Source organism: Pseudozyma hubeiensis (genome assembly GCF_000403515.1).
Source record: "Pseudozyma hubeiensis SY62 DNA, scaffold: PHS6, whole genome shotgun sequence".
Taxonomy (NCBI): domain Eukaryota; kingdom Fungi; phylum Basidiomycota; class Ustilaginomycetes; order Ustilaginales; family Ustilaginaceae; genus Pseudozyma; species Pseudozyma hubeiensis.
The window spans coordinates 22,844-41,615 of NW_012133788.1; the positions used below are offsets into that span (position 1 = coordinate 22,844).

At 56.9% G+C, this 18,772-nt stretch overlaps 6 protein-coding genes across 6 annotated transcripts; 1 reads left to right on the plus strand and 5 right to left on the minus strand.

The window, feature by feature from the left end:
* Positions 1 to 118: 118 nt before the first annotated feature.
* PHSY_000361 (5-aminolevulinate synthase) lies at positions 119 to 2,119 on the minus strand (the record flags this gene model as incomplete). Its single annotated transcript, XM_012331002.1, has 1 exon — positions 119 to 2,119. One exon carries the CDS (start codon positions 2,117 to 2,119, stop codon positions 119 to 121), a length of 2,001 nt encoding a protein of 666 aa, XP_012186392.1.
* A 1,388-nt stretch (positions 2,120 to 3,507) lies between these two features.
* PHSY_000362 (hypothetical protein) lies at positions 3,508 to 3,858 on the minus strand (the record flags this gene model as incomplete). The annotated part of the gene is made up of 1 exon (XM_012331003.1): positions 3,508 to 3,858. One exon carries the CDS (start codon positions 3,856 to 3,858, stop codon positions 3,508 to 3,510), a length of 351 nt encoding a protein of 116 aa, XP_012186393.1.
* Positions 3,859 to 4,770: 912 nt separating this feature from the next.
* PHSY_000363 (potential esterase/lipase) lies at positions 4,771 to 9,096 on the minus strand (the record flags this gene model as incomplete). The annotated part of the gene is made up of 1 exon (XM_012331004.1): positions 4,771 to 9,096. The coding sequence occupies one exon, from the start codon at positions 9,094 to 9,096 to the stop codon at positions 4,771 to 4,773; it is 4,326 nt and encodes a 1,441-aa protein (XP_012186394.1).
* Positions 9,097 to 10,370: 1,274 nt separating this feature from the next.
* Positions 10,371 to 13,367, minus strand: PHSY_000364 (integral membrane protein; the record flags this gene model as incomplete). The annotated part of the gene is made up of 1 exon (XM_012331005.1): positions 10,371 to 13,367. One exon carries the CDS (start codon positions 13,365 to 13,367, stop codon positions 10,371 to 10,373), a length of 2,997 nt encoding a protein of 998 aa, XP_012186395.1.
* A 358-nt stretch (positions 13,368 to 13,725) lies between these two features.
* PHSY_000365 (hypothetical protein) lies at positions 13,726 to 17,549 on the minus strand (the record flags this gene model as incomplete). The annotated part of the gene is made up of 3 exons (XM_012331006.1): positions 13,726 to 14,085; positions 14,473 to 14,687; positions 15,563 to 17,549. The coding sequence occupies 3 exons, from the start codon at positions 17,547 to 17,549 to the stop codon at positions 13,726 to 13,728; spliced, it is 2,562 nt and encodes an 853-aa protein (XP_012186396.1).
* Positions 17,550 to 18,244: 695 nt separating this feature from the next.
* Positions 18,245 to 18,595, plus strand: PHSY_000366 (hypothetical protein; the record flags this gene model as incomplete). Its single annotated transcript, XM_012331007.1, has 1 exon — positions 18,245 to 18,595. The coding sequence occupies one exon, from the start codon at positions 18,245 to 18,247 to the stop codon at positions 18,593 to 18,595; it is 351 nt and encodes a 116-aa protein (XP_012186397.1).
* Between the last annotated feature and the right edge of the window lie 177 nt (positions 18,596 to 18,772).

The window sequence follows — 18,772 nt, forward strand, 5'->3', positions numbered from 1 at the left end:
GAGCAAGACTAGGGGTGGAGGAACTTGCATTTCGTTCCAGCACAGCGAGAACGACCACCGGTCGAACTCGGGACACGGAAAGGGAAGGGGATTGAGACGAGATCTGGGGAAAACCAGGTCAGGCAGCGACGCCGACTGCGCGAGCCGCAGGCGGAGCAGCAACACTCGGGCCACGAGCGGCGAAGCCGTTGGCACGGATGTTGGCCTTGAGCTCGTTCAAGCCGAGCAGCTTGTCGGTCCAAAGAGGGTTCTCCCGGGCCGTCTGCTCAGAAGCCTTGAACAGGTCGGCGAGCGCATCCTCTCCTTCGGGTGCGGCACGCAGATCGTCGACGGTGCGCAGGCCAAGCTCCTTCCAGATCTGCGTGAGGGCGTAGACGAGGTGATCGACGTCGGCAGAGGTGTGTCCAGGAGTAGGCGTCACGCGCAGCCTCTCGAGACCGCGGGCGACGGTGGGGAAGTTGATGGGTTGCACGTAGCAACCGTACTCCTCGAGCAGCATGTCGGAAGCGGCCTTGGCTTTGGCGGCATCACCAACGAGCACAGGAACAATGTGCGAAGGATTGTGCTGGAGCGGAATGCCAGCGGCGATGAGCTTGTCCTTGGTCTCGCGCGTACGCACCTGCTGCAGGATGCGCGAGTCGTTGGACTCCATCAGCACCTGGATGGCAGTATTGGCACCGGTGAGCACGGCAGGAGGGAGCGTCGTAGAAAAGATGAACTGAGGAGCAAAGCAGCGAATCAGATCCACAAAGCGGTTCGAGCCGGCAATGTACCCGCCGACGTTACCGTAAGCTTTGCCGAGAGTACCGGTGATGATGTCGATGCGATCCATGATGCTACCCTTGAGCAGACCAGGCTTGTCACCCTGAGCCACCTGCGCATCCCAGTCGAGGTGCTCGGCGACACCGGCGCCGCGAGGGCCGTACATGCCGACCGCGTGCACCTCGTCAAGGAAGGTGATGGCTCCGTACTTTTCAGCCAGCTCGATCGTCTTCTCGATGGGGCCGACGGTTCCGCACATGGAGTAAACAGATTCGAAGGCGATGATCTTGGGCACGTCTACGGGGATGGCCTGCAGCTTGGCCTCGAGGTCAGCCATATCGTTGTGCTTGTAGATGACCTTCTTGGCACCCGAATGCTTGATGCCTTGGATCATCGAGGCGTGGTTGCTCGAGTCGGAGAGGATGACGCAGTTGGGCAGCTTGGAGCCGAGGATGGTAAGCGTGGCATCGTTGGCGGCATAGCACGAGCCAAACACGAGCGCCGCATCCTTGCGGTGGAGCTGTGCCAGCGTCTGCTCGATGGTCTCGACGTGACGGTTGTGACCAGCGATGTTACGGGTGCCACCAGCGCCGGCGCCGTACTTGTCGAGCGTATCCTTCATGGCCTCGAGCACAGCGGGGTGACGGCTCATGTTCTGGTAGTCGTTGGCACACCAGACGGTGATCTCGTCGGCCTCGGCAGAGAGATGACCTTTGGGAGCCTTGCCGGCAAGGCGATTGATGTTGTTGAAGTAGCGGTACGACTTGTCGGCATGCTTGGCCTGGAGCTGATCGTGATAGAACTTTTCGTAATGGAAGCCAGGTCGGTCGTAGGCTTCGGGCTCGGGGTGAACACCCAAACCGGAACCGGGGGTGCGCACCTGCTTGTTCTTGATGCTCTTTCTGCGCTGGTGCTGGGGCAGCGAGTCGGTGGCAGCAGCAGCGGCGGCCACTTCGGCGAGCTTGCGGGCGTGAGGGCACTTTTCGGCGTTGGCCTGGTCGGCGAGGCTGATGCCCTCCTTGGCGTGGAGACGCTCGATGTCGTCCGGCTGAGCGACAGAGGCGCGGGTAGCCTCGGAGCGCGAAACGTACGATCGTACCTGCTGAGCGGCGCCACCATTCATATGGTTGGAGAAGGGACAGCCCGAAGCGGCGGCGGCGACGGCAGCAAAAGTGGGACGAGCAGCGTTGGCGAAGAAGGAGCTGCCCGAGGCGCCAAAGGTGGGTGCAGAGGCGTTGGCAGCGACACCGCTGGTCTGCTCAGCCTGGATGGTGAGGCTCTGGCTCATGACGGGGCACTGCTGAGCCTGGGAGATGAGGCGAGTGGGGCCTCCGGGATGCACGACGGTGGTCGACATCTGTCGAAGCTGAGGCATCGAGACACGGCCCATGTACGGGCAAGCCTGTCGGATTTGCCTCAGAGGGCACAAGGTTCGATCCATGGTCAGAATCGAGATAGAGATGGTGAGATGGTAGTTGGCTGTAGGGAAGCGACGAGATCTGCTAGGATTGGGCAGATCCAGATGGACAGGTGAGGAGGGGGAGAAGGAAAGGATGCAGTCGCCACGTCTCCAGAATGGTCTGTACGAGAGACTTTCCGTCGAAAAGGCAAGGCGCCGCCAACGGAGAGCGGACAAACGCAAAATGTCGGATTGGCCGATGGCGAAGCCGTCAGGGTAATTGCCGTGATTTGCTCAAAGGCTTTAGGAGGCACCAAGGCGGTATGCAGGTGTGTTTTCTTCTCATTCGGGTCAGGTCCGACATGCTCATACATTTGTGTCGGTTGCCGCCGCTCGCTAAAAATGTCGCCTTCTCATGGCGGGGCAGAGCTAAGCATTCCAAACAGGCGAGATTGTTTTACCGGCAATCGATATTTCGCCTTGTGCCATTGCGTTTGGGACGAAAAATCTTTGCAGCATCCGAGTCAGTCGAAGGCGGCGAAGCGCCACCACTGTTTATTGGCATTATTTATTTTATTTTGGCGCCCACATATGCCCGTAGGCTGCCTTCCTCGTGACACGAATCCCCTCATGTCGTCTTAGGCAAGCCGCCGCTTCGTTCGTCGCTCTTCGGGAAGTGATCTACAGCCGCTTGTGATGGGAAAGATTTGCCTTCCGCAAGCAGCTGTGCACATGAGCCCACTCTTTGACTTGCTTCTCCGCATAATGCGCTAGTCCGCTCCCTGACTAGTCTGCCAAGCCAGCCACGTCGACACTTTGAACTGGTCTCGTGTGAAGGAGCGCGTTGCTGCAGACAACCACGCTTTGGCGAAGTAGGCTCAGTTGGCGAATTGGTTTTGGATCGCTCGTGATTGGCTCCTGAGCCTCTGGCCTCTACCCGCCAAATTTCAGATTACGTACGAGTTGCCGACGACGAATTTTGGTGTAAGAGAACTTCGTTGGTCTAACAAAGCCAAGAATTTTCATGATACCTTTGTTCTTGTTGACTCAATCGGTACCCTGTGCGACGGCACTGGTGTACACACACACATACGGCTATGCGGATGACTTTTGTAGATTCCAGCGAGCTCAAATAGAGAGTGGTGTATATAAGCGAGTGAGGAGCTTCATGCGAGGCGGCAACGATGATGTCGTACCTTGCAAAGCCAGACTCCAGGACGGGATCTTTTCGGCCGTGGTTTAAGCTTCACCAGCCTCCTTGGGCTTCGAGATCACCTGAATACCACCTGTTATACGTCACACCATATCACGGCGGAAAATAGAGGTCAATTGGTTTACAGTCAGTGTCAGCCAGCTACTGCGACCGCAATCACTGGGTCGTAAACATCCATGTACTTACGGTGCAGCGCGAGCAGCGTATCCTTAGCAGGCAGCTCTCCCTCGGCGGGCGTCCTCTCGATCCTGAACTCGGCATCGACCAACACGCGGTAGCCCTTCTTGATGTTCTTCATCCTGTCCACACCGCGTTCGCCGAACACGTAGAACCTGTGGTAGCTTGTGGTCGTAGGAGCACGTTCGCCATCCTCAGCAGGGCCGGTAGGAGGATCCGAGGTGGCGACGGTGTAGCGCACGTAATCCTTGCCGTTCTTGGTCGACTTGAGTTCCGGGTCGGCGGCCAGGCGGCCGAGCACCTGCATCCGCGCCAGATCGTTGCGAACGGCCGAGGTCGAGAGCATGCGGGCTCCCGAGATCAGAGATTGCCTTGTCGAGTTGATTGCCAACATCTTCGTAATTAGTTGCTGTGTGGGGGATGTAGTGTTGCGATAGGTCGTGTGGGTGGATGTAAGAGAAGATCAACACATTCTGTGCTTTGGCGAACGCTAAGAAAGGGTTCACCTTTTCGAGGGAATTTGACCCTCCTCGCCCGGCACATCGGACCCTGAGAAGAAAGGGGGCAGACCGCTAACTTGGGAAGGAAGGAGATTATATATGTTCATCTCTTGCTGCGCATTGCTCCTCGCTGCCCCAGCATAGTTCAACATAGCTCAGCATAGCTGTGTTAGCCAGCCGTTGACTCAGCCAGGCTGTTGAGACGATGAAGCATGGAGGTGCCAAAGCAGAGGTCGCTGGCTCCATGCTATCTCAGTTGAATCAGCATCAGGTAGGTCCGTTCGCGTGAGATGACTGATAGTGCTCAATTTGGCGGACGCTGAAAACGCGTCCGCCCAAACGCGGCAGGCTGGAAGAGGTCCGCGCGCGCACAGTAGTGCCTGTAGAGGCTGTAATCAACCTCGACTTGCCAGACGCGTCGCTTTTGAAGATGCGATCTTGCCCTGATCAGCAGAAGAAACTTCCGCTCTCATTCGTAGACTCACTTCGTCGAGCATCAAGCCACCTTGTTGACCTCGCAGCTCAAATAGTACCACTGCTGAAGCTTCACACAGCGCCGTTTTGCAACGAACCTGCATAGCACGCGTATAACATTGCACCATCTGCGAATGACAAATGGCAGCTGGCAATCAAAAGGCAACTGTTCAGCGCGAGAAACGAGTGTACAAAATGAGGGTGCATGCAGTGCAGGGGTGGCTGCTCGAACCAAGCGGGCAGAACTACCACCAGACATCGGGAGCATCAGCATCCTCCAGATCATTGGGTCTCCTTGGGCGAGGAGGCAGTCGTGGTTCGGACCCTCCCGCTGGCTTCGAGACCAGTGTACGTGCGTCAGCCCCAACTGTGACGCTAGGCCCGTTGGTGGAACCGATATTCGGAAGTTCAGCGGACGACATCCAAGGGCTCTGTCCCTGCTGCTGCTGCTGCTGACCGTGGTCCATGTCGAGCCAGTCAACATCACCATCCAATCCGTCATCGTTTCCCAGCGATTCGTCTTCATCTTCTATGGGGAACCGCCCAGCGCTGCGTGCGAAGTGTTGCTGGTACTGACGCTCACGCTCGTCGAGTGCCTCTCTCAGCCTGGCCATCTCGGCCGCTGAGGGTGTATAGCCGGCTGCATATCTTGCCGCATTCGACGAGGCCACTCTCGTTGCTCCCACATTGGGCGATCTTCCATCTTCGGGTGAGAAGGTGACGCCGCTGGATCCAGGAGACAAGGCCTCGCTACCGCCGTTGCCGCCGCTGCTCAGCACCGAGGACGTGTCGAATTGAGACTCCTCTTCAGCAATGTCCGAGAGGCCCTCCGGTCGGAGCGTGTGGTAGTGAGCCAATCCATAAAAGCCCGGGTCCATAGGAATGGCGTCATCGGCATACGCTACAGGAGCGCCGAAGAAAGCGTCGCGATCCAGTTCCTGTGGTGAAGGCGCATCGAGATCGTCGTCGTCGTCGTCATCGTCGTGCGAGTCGTAGCTGCCTTCCTCTTCCCGCACCGCTGAGCCAGGTGAGTCTGGTCGAGAGGGGGGAGCGCTCATATCCGATTCGGCTTCCAGCTCAGCCAGCGAACGACCGCCAACGGAACCACCTAGGCGCTGCGCAGAAGCGTGTCGCGCAGTCGCTGCTGATGATGCACGGCCATGCGACTGTGTCGATGCCGCCCGTTCTTCAGATCGACTGGGCTGAATCCAAGTCGATCCGACGGCTTGGGCCGGACGATGCAAATGCACGGGCTCCATCATCGTGGCGGCGTGTTCGGTACGCTGTGCAGCATCGTGACCGCCCAGCCCGAGGCCAATGCGGTGCACGAGTTCGTCGGGACCAAGGCCCTCGTGCTCCACGTCACTGTCGAGCGGCGTTCCCATACCCGTCGATGGAGTCGGCGTCGGCTGAGTCCACATTGTCTCGTGAGGGTAGACACCTTCAAGACCAAGCTCGTTCTGGTCGCTGGGATCCCAGCCTTCGGAGTCGGTGTAGCTAGAACCGGGGAAAGGATAATCGTTCTCGTCCTCATCGCCACGCGAGATGTCGCTCGGCATGGATCCAGCGGGGGAGACGGCGTTGAGATGCGGAGGAGAATTGGCGGCGGTAGAGAGGTAACGATGTTGGTGATTGTCGGGCAGTTGCACGGCCAACGATGCAACAGGCGACGTCGGCGTGGGCGGAAGCGACGATGCTGGACTGGGTGCAGGCTCTGCGATGAAGCGGGCAATGATCTCGAGCCCTTTCTCGCGCTCGGCTTCAGATCCAGCGAGGTACATTGAGACGAACGGCCAAGCGTGCACGCCGCCCGGTCCGTGCTCGACGGCAGTACACAACCAGTCGACGCCTCGCTCGTCCTCTTCTGGTGGCAGTCTGTGCGGAGATCGCGATGCTGCGCGCCTCTCCTGCAAAGTCTGGCCGCTAGTGTGCATCTGAGGATTCGGAGTTGCTGAGAAGCGAGAGGACGAGTCGAAATCTTGGCCCGGCTTGTCGTCTTCTGGGACATGCAGCTGACTTCGGGTGGACTGCGATTGCCTGATGCGGTCGATCCAGATTTCGATGTCGTCTGCGAGCCGCTCGCGATCTCCCCAGAGCACCAACATGCCGTGCTTTAGCTTGATGCGGCTCCAATCACCAATGGCAGGATTGACCAGCTTGCTATTCTCCAAAAGAGCCTTCGCTTGCTCAAAGTCCGGATCGCCCGAGCCTCGTTTGGCTTTTTCACGCTTAACATCGTCAAGCTGATCGTTCCAGATGGGGATGTAGAGGTCAGCGGTGCTTGCCACGGCATCGGTTTCGCGTTCCTCGGGAGGAAAGATGGGTTCAAGCGGGCCGGCCGTCGTTGAACGAATGTGACGGACTTGGTTGAAGGCGTCTGTTGTCGACCGAGTCCTGGGTGAGAAGGTGGCCGCGGCGGTGTTGGCTCGGTTCAGCAGAGGCTCTGTCAGCATGCTGTGCGCGGCTCGAGCGACTCGTTGCGGAGGCGACAGAAGTGTGCGTAGGATTGCCAGCGGCGCGGTGGCAGTGGGATTTGCCTCCCTATCGATACGAGGACTGTCAGCATCCTGGTCGTCGCCAGCAAGCACTGCACATATATTAGCGACCCATCCCATTGGACCCCTGACCCTGCGTGGGGTCTTGAGAACGCCAGCGTATAGCTGTGCGAAATGCATGAGCGCTTCGGCAGCGACATAGTCCCATTCATGCTGTCCAATTGCTTCGGTCCACGCGGATACGCCAACAGCGTTGGATTCGCGGGGATGGTCCGACCGCGCGTGGGAATCGCCGTCCATCTTTGAGGATGGCTTTTTCGAGGACGCGGCTGCTGATGGAGGAGTAGCGGCGGCAGCTTGTCGCAGAGGAGCAAAGGCCAACGAGCTCGAGGGACGCAGGTCCGCCCACGGGCTGATCAAGATGGCCTTTCCGGGCATTGGGAGCGAACTCCACTCCCTCTCGGCGAGTCTGGCATCGCCGCGAGCCTGCCCATCCAGGCAAAGAAGCATGGCCATGGTGAGGTTGCCACCGGCGCTGTCACCAGCAATGGTGATGCACGCGGGATCGATGCCTTCCACTTCGACGAGATGGGCGTAGCATCTGAGGCACTGCAGCAGGGGACCCGGGAAACGCGAGGTGGGACCGAGGTCGTACTCGACAGCCACACAGCGGGCGTCATTATCGCGATCCTCCATAGCGCAGACCTTGGTCACGATACGAATGAGCGCCTCGGCGTAGAACGCAACCGAGCCGAGCGAGAAGCCACCGCCGTGCAGGTAGAGCAACGTGGAAGCTGATTGGGAAGAGGGATCGGAACGTCGAACTTCGACGGGGACGTGTGCGTCCGCACCAATCCAAAAGGCACGAAAGCCCGGCCGGGTATACATTTGAGATGATTTTGGCTTAGACTTGGACCTGTCGGAAGAAGCCGCGGTGCTAGCCGTACCAGCGGCCTTGCGCAGCGGATCGTTCTTGATCGCGGCACGAGGCAGTGCAGCGGTTGCGGAAGAAGATTCTGGCGAACGCGAGTCGCTTGTGAATTCCCTTACAATGCCGGCTGCCCCTCCGCCGGTCCTCCATCGAACGAGGGGGCCGATGGTCTCTTCGGCGAAAAGGACACGCGGAACGAGATGTGGGAAGCTAGTGCAAGCGAACCTGACGAGGAGCAGCGTCAGGTGGTGGAATGGTGATAGCTGAGCATCTTCTTCGAATGCGTCGTGCGACGTAGTCTCTTCGTCAGAGGAGGAAGCGATTGCCGAGACGGCGGTGGCCGAGGTGTAAGCTGATGCGGGCTCCAGCCGAGTTGCCAGGGACCTGGACTGGCGCGTATGTGATTTGTGGTGTGCGGTCGCGGAAGATGCGGTGAGAGGCTGATACCAACCATACTGGCTGGACGAAGGACGACTGAGCGACCATCGTTGGTAGAAGTCAAAGGGCAACCGTGTGCAGATATATGCGAACGCCTTAAACGCGACATCGACCAATTCGGCGATGCCGCATGTGCGCAAAAGATTGACGGCATAAAAGAAGGCGACGACGATGAGGTCGGAAAAGTACAGTCCACCGAGGAGGGGGCTCTGAGCATTAGAGCGCTTGCGTTTTGGACTCGACTCGTCTCGATAAGGATCGACGGAAGATGTGGTGATATTCGCGCTGCTGTAATGTCCATGCTTGGACCTGCCTTTGACTACGTGTGTCGCATCCAGGTCCGAAGCAAAAGCGGAGCGGCGTAAGGGAGCCAGGCGAGGTGACGAGCGTGAAGAGGAAGAGGAGGAGACAATGTTGGGTTGAAAAAGCTGGTCGCTTCGATCTTTCTGGATATTGGATCTATGTCGGTGAGAGGAAGAGACGGCGCTTTCGATGCTCAGACGCCGCGCTTGTTGGCCTTTTGAGCGAGCCGATCCAGCAGGGGCTTTGCTGCTCGATCTGGCATGATCGGATCTGGCCTGATACGCAGAAGAAGCTTTTAGGGTGGAAGTGGACGAAGCCGGGGATGCGGAGGGTGAGACGGCTCGAGGAGCCGGGGCTGGAGCGGTCTTCGCCTTGCTGACGGCTGGCCGCAGGATATCGAGCATCGTTGGAAGCCAAAAAGGCACGCGGCTTTCGTAAGGTGGTGCTTAGATGCGGATCTCGGTGTCTGCTCCTCCCATCTTTGCTCGGTAGCACGCTGCGTGAAAGAAAGCACGAGCAAGCCGCGATCGGGTCGGGCAAAGATGACCGGTCTTGTCCCAATGCTATCGAAAGGGTTGGTGGTGGCAGCTCGAGCTTGCGTGAGAGTTGATGTTGACGTGACAGGTTCTTGGCGCGACTGTCCAGCCGGTAATGAGGTGAAGTGATAGCAACGGATCGAGTCCGGACGAGAATGGTGGTTTGGGGAGAAGGGCGGAGCCAGACTTTGCTCCAGGAGTCGAGTGTGGACTGGTGTGAGAAAGTGTTGTTTGCGCTTGTCACATTTCAGAAATTGGATAGAGGCTGAGCTGAGCTGGACGTACGCCAAGATGAGCATGTGTTCGTTCTGTCTAGTCTAGCTCAGCTCAGCTGTCAAATGCGAGGGTTTGGCGAGCCGGTGCTGCAGGGACCATCAGATCGCTGTCTTTTGTGGGAACTCCTCGACAGTTCATTTCGGCTGAAAAAGAAAATCACGTCAAAACGTTGCCGTGAAACGGATCTTTTTTATCAATTCACTCCGACGATAGCACGACCCAACCGGTTGGTTCTGCATTTTGGGGTTTGTGGGTTGCGTATCATTACGACCCCACACATATTACGGCAGCATACTCTGCACGGTGTGTGAAATTGTGTAGTAGGTTGCCCGTCGCAAGTCGAGGAAAGCGTACAGCAGCTCGAAGAGAGTGTGCAGTAACCTTAATCCAAGCTTAGCCCACACTCAGAGTCTGCTCGATGCAAGGCCAGCAACCCTGCATCGATCGGTCTCGAGCGTCACTGCATGATCGCTGCCTTTTCACGCTCCAAAAACAGAAAGAGTGGAGGCTGATTTCGACTGATTTTTTCGAAGATGTTGAGCCGCGCTTTTTCATAGAACAGCTTGCTGAAAAAAAAGAACATCTGCTTCGCGCCTGCTCGAACGAAGCGGTAGGGGTGGACGATCGCGATGAAGACGCTCCAAATGACGAGAATCCCTGGACAAGCAAGGCACTATGATCGGAGTGGAACGATGTGTTGACACATTCAGAAGTACAGAATATTGGTAGGCGATCCCATGGAAGGACAGCTTGGTGTTGTGTTGGTCTAGGACCTGGTATAAACAAAGGGGGGTAAACTTAGCATCGATGTCGACAGACATGACCATATAGAGTTACATGTTGCAGCATCATTGAGGCATGGTGAGTCAGATGACGTGTGAAGATACACGGCTCGTGGATTGTTGGTGTTGATCGTCCTTGTCGTCCGTCCCATCCTCGTCGTCTTCGAGCACAAACACGGGCTCAGCCTCACCGACTGGATCGACGTGCTCTGAGACCACTTTAGCCCGCATATGTCTCGGCTCTCGCTCTCCTCCAGCAGTGGTGGCTTCAAGACCAAGAGCATTCGGGACTCGATCCGACATCTGCTCCTCTTCCTGCTGCACCAATGTACGCCTCACCTCGACGCGTACCGCCCAACCTTTGAGCATCATGAGCGTCGTCGTCCAGCAGAACAGCAATGCCACCACAGCTACAGCTACGTTGAGGATAGCCATAAAGTCGCCGTAGCCGCTACGCATCGCTGCAAAAGAGACCTCTTCGCTGCTTAGCATGAACACAAGCCCGCCGCAGCACAGCGAGAACGCAGCCAAGGCTTCGGTAGGCGGACGAGAGGGCAACACCGAGGCCGTCGGCGGTCGAAGCCAGAGCAAAAAGTACGTGAGGCATCGCAGCAGTGCGAATCCAGCAAGAAGCAGACCCCACAAAGAATGGATGTCCACCTCGTACTGGTAGTCCTGGTGGTGGGCAGCCATCGCCACCCCCGTGACCCCGATGACAAGCGCAGGGAATGGGTTGAAAGAGGCAGAGTAGGATGCTGGTTGCGTTTGCGCTTCCACCATAAGCTCCAAGTCGACATCGACTCCATCTTGATGCGCGTTCGCGATACGACGGTGTCGCCTTCGAGCCTCCCGCAAAGAAACTGCGGCCACATGGTTATGTACGATCGGGAACGAGAGCATATCTCTGATCCACTTGGTTTCCAGCAGCATCCCCATTAGACCCGCGAACCAAAACATGACGGCGATCGAAATGTGCTGAATCTGCTTGATGGTATACGGATCGTCTGGAGCAGCGCCGAATCGCTCCATCCACGTATTGCTGGCGCCGTAGATGAAGATGACGAGGCACTCGACAAATTCGGCGCTCGGCATCCTACGACGCCACGTCGCTCGTCCACCGCTGCTGTTCCTGGCTGCCTGTCCACTGGGTCGCTTGTTCCATGCCCATCCACAGTCTGCATAGGCTCCGAGGTAGCGTGCAAAAGTAAGCAGACCGAACCAGAAGAAGATGCCTCCCTTGATGCCGTGGGCCAAGCACACATTCTTGTACCCGCCACGGCACGAACCTGTGTAGACGGCTAGGCCCGCGTACGATGTAGCAAAGGCCAAGACGGGCAACGAACGAGCTGCGACAACACGTGTGTAGCGCATTACCGTGCGAAAGGTGCTCAATCGGCATGAGCGAGACTTGTTGCCCGAAGCAGGCACTGCGGCTGCATCGGCAGGGCCATCTTGCGACCAAGACGTGTGATCACTGTGAGTCTGCTTGTTCCAGAGCGAGATCGTTGTCAGGCTAAGTGGAGGTCGGGACGTCGAATCGCCACCAAAGATAGAGTTGCGCGGTGTGTTGCAGGCAGTGGTGGTGGGCGAAGCGACCATGACGTTGCCATCTTCGCTGAAGTGTGCGTGCCGAGGCTGGCCACCAGCACTGCTGACTGCTGTGCTACCGCTACCGACCCATTGGACAGGTTCGCTATGCACGTTGTCTTGGAAGTGCACTCTATGAGGAGAACCGGATCCAGAGTGAGAACGAGAGCTGCTCGGACTGCGCCTCGATGAGAAGCGGTGTTGCATGTGCTTTTCGATGTCAAGCTCCTGGGCGTGACTTTGTGCTTCCTCGGAAAGCATGGCTTCCTCTTCCAGTGCGTCATAGCTTTCGACGGAACGAGATTGATGCTGGTTTCGACCCAGCATGGTCGCCACGACATCTCTCCAAGACCGGCTCACCCGCATCGAGGCACCACCGTCCGCCTCAAGCCACAACGTTCCCTTTGATCGTTTCTGCGAGCCCATAGCCGTGATTATGGACCAAATCTGACCAGCAAGGCGGAATACGTCGCTACCTAGAGTGATTAGAGAGATCCATAAGATGGCCCAGCCCATCGAGCCGTGTGCATTGTCCGGGTAGAGACGTGGAGTCAGCGCTTTGTACGCGACCGAGACGAGCATGGAGCCTGCAAGAAGGGCGAGGTAGAGAAGGGAGATAAAAGGTGCCAAAGTGGAATGAGCAGCGCGAAGCACGAGAGCCATAGGCAGCAACACGAAGCAGCTGACGACGGCAGTCACAACGTGAAGGATCAAAAGACCCCGATACCGAGATGGTCCCTCGTCATCTGCATCCGGTAGACGAGACGCAATGTCGGCAGCAATCTCCTGTCGTTGCCCTGCATCCTGCTCGTCGAGAAGCTTTCTCCATCGGTCGTCGACTACACCCATCATGGGTTTCCCTGCCAAGATATCCGCGTTGGAGACAAAACGTCGCAGCTGTGCGGCAGAGCCAAGACCATAGGCAGAGTCCCACTCGATGTAGCTGAGCGGGTCCGGACCGTGGGCTCGAAAGAGAAGCGTCTCGTTCAGCTGCTCAAGGACCGGACCAGAGTGTGAGTGGCTGTGGCCCTTGTGTGTGTGCCAAACTGGAAGATCTCGCAGCTCAGAGCCGGCAAGAGTAGCGTCAGGGATTGATGCTGGTGATGGACCGTCAGCAGACACATCCTGATGAGCATGTGCGTGACCGTGATCGTGGCCGTGATGTCCTCCATGCTTGAGACCGTCGCTTGCCGGTTCTGCGTGCTGAACGGACATGGGCATGTCGTGATCCATGCTTTGCTGATGGTCGTCTCCTTCGGCAGCAGCTTCATCTTCGTGGTCTCCATGTCGTGGCAGGATCGAGTCGAAGCTAGTGTGTACCGAGGCCTGTGACCGAACGAGCAATGAATCTGGTGGTTGAACGTGGCCACCCGTTGCTGCCTGAATCGAAGCACTGCTCACGAACGATGCTGTGTAGAGGGTGGCCAGAACTAGAACAGCGAAGAGCGCAGGTGCGCGCGACCCAGACAGCGGTATTGAACGCGATCGAGTCATTTTTAGTGCCGAGTGGCGCAGAGCGTATTGTACACTGGGAGCTTTTACACCTTCGGAAGATATGAGAATCGGCTCGAGTCTAGTGTGACGAGCAGCTGGCGATGTGGGCTCCGAGTGCAGTGGTGCATCCAACCTTTTGCCGGGACCACTGCAAGGACGACCGCGCTGAAAGCTTCGCGGAAGGAAGTCTAAGTTCGAGCGCGGAAAGGTACTGTTGTGGAACAGCCAGCAGGCAAGTAACGATAGCCTTGGATGATGATGATGAGGATGGATGGTACAAGATGGTGTCGATGGGATATGGTTGGATGGGATTGAGATCTGGTCGCTGCTTATGGTGCTGGAAGCCAGGGTCAGGATTTCAGGACCGGAACCAAATTTCCGTGACACAATGACGGCGCTTCAGGGTCTTCTTGTTCTTACATTGCCGTAGCTTTGTGCCATTATAGAGTTGGCTGCCTTGGCTGAGGGTGACACCCGAAGCGGAACGAATCGCGAGCTCGAAAATCGTGCCAAGACCGTGTCGCCTCGTGCCTTCCTTCGCCTTTGCTCTTCGGTCCTCAGCGATGGGTGCACAGAGCCGCACAGAGACGGTTGCCTTCCACGAGCATCGATTGGCCCACGACCTGAAGGAGTCCTCTTGCACAGACCGGACATGCGCGGTGAGCTCGGATGTGACTCCGCGGAAAGAGGAGGCGCAGTCTCGCTTCGGATGAGCTTGCTACGATTAGGGAAGGACCCCACTTCTTGCTTTCTCACTTTCTGTCGCTTGCAGACGTAGGCGAGATCTGTCGATAGATCGTCAAGGCAGCCTGAGTCTGTAGCCGCAAATGTCAGACGGAAAGAGTAAGCAAACATGGGAAGCTGGGCCAAAATTTGCTCAACTGGACAGCCCCTAACGCATCGTGTCATCATTCCGTCGTAGACTCTCTTTATAATAATTTCTTTTTGCCGCTGTGTACAAGGTTCAGACACCTCGGAATCTCGGTGGACTCTGGGCATTCCACCACCTGTGGCACCGAACAAGACCCGTAACGGAAGTGGAGGACAATCGGGATTCACATAAAAGACAAATAAAAAAAACAAAAAGTCTCTTCAGGGCGCTTACCGTACCAAAGTTCCGATCCAATAAGGCACTCAGCCATGATTGCCGGGTCCACACATCTGCTATCTCCGAGCTCGGCGAGAAACGGTCTTCTCTATCGTCCCGCCCATTCGCATCGCTGTCCGAGAAGCGCAGCAGCCTGGGTAGACGGACTGTAGAATCTAGCACGTCCGAAGCAAGCCGGCGAGCTGGCGTCCAAGGCAGTTCGATGGAAGGGACTGGGAGAAATGGCGAATCGGGTTTGCTCGCCCATTTGATACCGAGTTACACGCTGAAAATGCCGGAGCTGCAGCTGTCGTCTCACACGTCGATCTTTGCGGACATCTACCCTCGACTTACACCTGCAAGTAGCAAGATCGGTACCTGCTCTTGGACAGGCTAGCGGGCAAACGTGCGCTCTTCCTCATCTGCGCCGATACACTTGTATGGGACGAGATGCGGTCTCGGAAGCACAGATCGTAACGAGCGCTGACTAAAAAGCAAGATCGTCACCGAAATTTCCGACGACGATCCGACGCAGATACAGTACTTCAATCACCTCGCACACCTGTGCTTTTGCTTCCTAGCAGAACGCAAGGTCAGCTACTGTATGTTCAGGCAACCGAGTTATGAAGACCGCAAATGGTTCGCTGTGGGGGACAAGGTGGCTTCGATCTTTGCAGCGCTACCTGTTCAGGCATCCAACGCGTGCCGATCGCATGAAACGTAGAATTTCTTCGTTCGGAATCTCACTTCCGAACAGGCGGTCGGCTTTGCACTTTGAAAACTGGCTTCCGACAATAACCCGCAGTCCCGGCCCTCGTGCTCACAGATCATGCCAAGCCGCGACTTTGATCTGGCGTCCAGCAAGTATAGTCAACACCTGTGTCGTGACCCGTGACAGAGGCTCACCACCGTTCCTCAGTTCGCATGCAAAAGAATGATCTTGGCTATTTGAATAAGACAGCAAGGGTGGATGTACAGCTTGGTCAACGCGTGTGTATCCTCCATACTGTACCTCAATTGGCTCTCGGTGGTGTACGAGGTTGATCGGTATCGCGTTTCGGCCAACCATTGTCGCCCGATTGATCGCGACGCCACGAACGATGCGCACCGTTCCATCGCCGATTGCCTCCACCTCCTATGTCGTCCGGCGAGCCGGAAGGGTTGGCACCAACTTGGACCAGATGCTCGAGCGCGCGCTCCACCGCATTCCTACGCGTCCGAGGACTGCTCTGCTGCGATGACGGCTCCGGTTGTAACCCTCTCGACGCACTTCTACCCCTACGAGGGATTGACGACTGCTGCATCTGGCGGGGAGGAGGCGATCGCGTGTCTGCTCTGAAGAGCGAATCTTCGAGGCCATTGGCATCCCGACTCTGGTCCTGCCTGCTCGATTCTGCCGATCGATGGTCGAGCTGCTGGTGATCGACACGATCAGTCCAACTCGGTCGCCTCGGCAGCGATACCGTCGGTCGACGAGCGCGATCCGCCCCGTCCTCTCGCAGTTCTGTCGCAGAGCCATTGGAGCTCGGTTCGTCTCTCGCGCGAATCCATGTATCCCAGCCCCTGCGTGGCGAACGGTCCCTGACGCTCTGCGAATAGCGTCGCCCATCATCATCCCGATCCTGATGAGGCGATACAGATCGGCCCCGAGGATTTGTCGACGCTGGCGGCCGTGGCGCAGTCGGGGGCCTCTGAGATGACCTAGATTGTCCCTTTTGCGGTTGTCCCTTTTGGGGTTGCCCCTTCTGCGTGTGTCCCTGTTGTAATTGTCCCTTTGCTTGTTGTGCCTTTGGTTTCTTCGTCTGTGCTGTGGGAGCAGACGCGCCATTGGAAGGTCTCTTTGCACCTCTCGGGGAAGCCGATGCTGTAGCTGCCGCGTTCGTAGTGCTTCGACGAATCTGGGGTGGAGCTTGACCGCTGGTCCTTGCTGGCTGTTTCCCTTTACCATTCACCCGTGGCATCACTGGTGTTGCACTGCCAGGTGCTGACGCCCTGGATGCCGTCTGTGCTGTCGATGCTGAGACTGATGCCGATACTGCTGCTGCTCGATTCGCATTATTGTTGCGCTTCCGAGATGATGCTCCATCAGCCGGAGCTGGCAGCGTCCGGGCTCGACCTGCACCTCCATTGGTGTGCACGGATGCTCGTACATTGGCCTCGGTGGATGTTCCGGCAGGGACCGTCGCCGATCGAGGGACCACCTCATCGTCCTTCTTGTTCGGGAAAAAGAACTTGAATGGCTGTTTGATCTTTTCGCCCCTCTCGCGTGCGGTGCGGAGCACACCTGAAACACGAGAGATGAAAGCAGCAGCAGTTCTTCCACGCAAGAAGTTGCCTCGAACGCCATTGTCACCGTAGCTGTCGATCAGCAGTTGGAATATACGATACCGTTCCTCGGTGTACTTGCGCGTGTAGAAGATTGTTTCCGAGCTGATGATTTCGTTGAGCTTCTCAAACATGAGACGGTGTGTCTTGGGATCCCAGCGCTCCTTGGAGGAGACAGGAAGGCCATTGGGCCCCATGACGGTACGAGTAGTGGCAGCAGTGGCCGTGACATCCTGTACGGATTCAGATCGTCGATCGTCGTCGGACGATGATGATGATGAAGAGGACGACGACGATGACGAAGAGCTCGTGGCGCTGCTGGTGCTCGTCTCAATGCTTTCTATGGACGAAGCGCTGGCCGAGCGTCGACGAGCAGGGCGCGAATACGGGGTCGAGAGGCCTGTGGTGGCAGGTAGCGCCGGTCTAGGTGCCGTGTCACCAGAGAGATCTCGCTTCGGGACAACGGGTGAAGATATGGGGATTGGAGCTGATGTCGATGACAATGATGATGTTGCTGCTGTTGAGACTGCCGGTTGGGATGTTCGAGAGATACTCTTGGCGACAATGACACCATTGTCTGCTACCACGTCCTGGAAAGCCGAAGGGTGCAGCTCCCACAGATCCTCTCCATCGCTGACAAAGAGCTGCACATTGGATGGGTGCACGTCGAAGCGACCAGCAGCAACTTTCTTTGCATCGTCGTAGTCGATCACGGAGGCGAGAACCTTGCCATGAGGGCCAAGATCGAGCTTGACCCTACAGCGCGCCATGGTTGTCGACGTCGGCGAGAATGGTCTGCTGAGCAGCTCGATTCGGCTATGGGTGCATGGTCGCTGATGACATTTGCCTTCCGATTCCTGCCTATCACAGCCGATGCTCTTGAAGCAGACGAGAGCCGAGCCGAGCCGGCCTTGAGTCGATGGATGGATGTCAAGGAGAGGGGAAAGGCACGAAAGAGGAAGGACGACGTTGAGCAACAATTTTTCTGACGTTCAGGGTGCAAAGTGCTGTCGCGTGTCAAAGCGGCATCCAGTTGCGGACTGTTTTCTTCGTTTAGACAATTCCGGTGGGATTCGAGTGGAGGCAAACAACGTTTTCGGTGTGGTTATTGTGACCTCAATTCTAGGAAGAATTTTTGTTTCTACACTGTTTGCGAGACGATGGAGGCTGAATTTGTCATTGCACCGTTCAGCAAGGCGCACCACAAACGAGCTCACGATTGCGATCGACGGGACGGGACGGAGGACACCTTCCGTGCCGTGATCTGGCTCCTTCCAAGTGACAGTCGTAGGTCAGCTTGTGTCGCCTTTTGCTGAAGCTTTTCACTTCTTATGTGAGATTTGATTCAGATGACATGAACAGCTCTGCAGAGACTGAGAACATGCAGGACACTAAGCGCTGGGCTTCGAAGTAGTACGAACGCGAGGAAAAAAAAACTGTCTTGAAAAAAGAATGGAATTCGGACATGGACAGGTACGCAGCGAACCCTGTTTTCGAGCCTTTGACGCTGCAGTCTGTGATTTCACTTGCAGATTTATCGAGTTTCGGGAAAGCCGTCGGTCGACACCATCATCGGAACACACGAACTGGAAAAAAAAGGATCTCTTCCTCTGATCACATCGACTGTCATCCATCCAACCCGGACCACCCTGCTCGGGAAAGTATCGCATCTCATCTCATCGCATCGACTCGGATCACCCGCTCGTCTACGCGCCGGCTTCACAGCTGTGTCAGTGCAAGACTAGGGAATCACCAAGACAGTCGGTCTCGATCCGCCGGGCCACTTCTGACCAGATCTCCTCTGAACCGGCTCTGAACATCGTCGACTCGGCATCCGCCATCATCGCCCCCCATCATCAGTACACATTCTCGAGAATATCCCAGAGACGGGCTCGAGGCACCGACTGTTCTGCGCGACTTGACCTGCCCCGACTTCATTTTGTCCCGCAATCCCCACTTATCCACCAACGACCAGCCTCATACCGTGTCACCC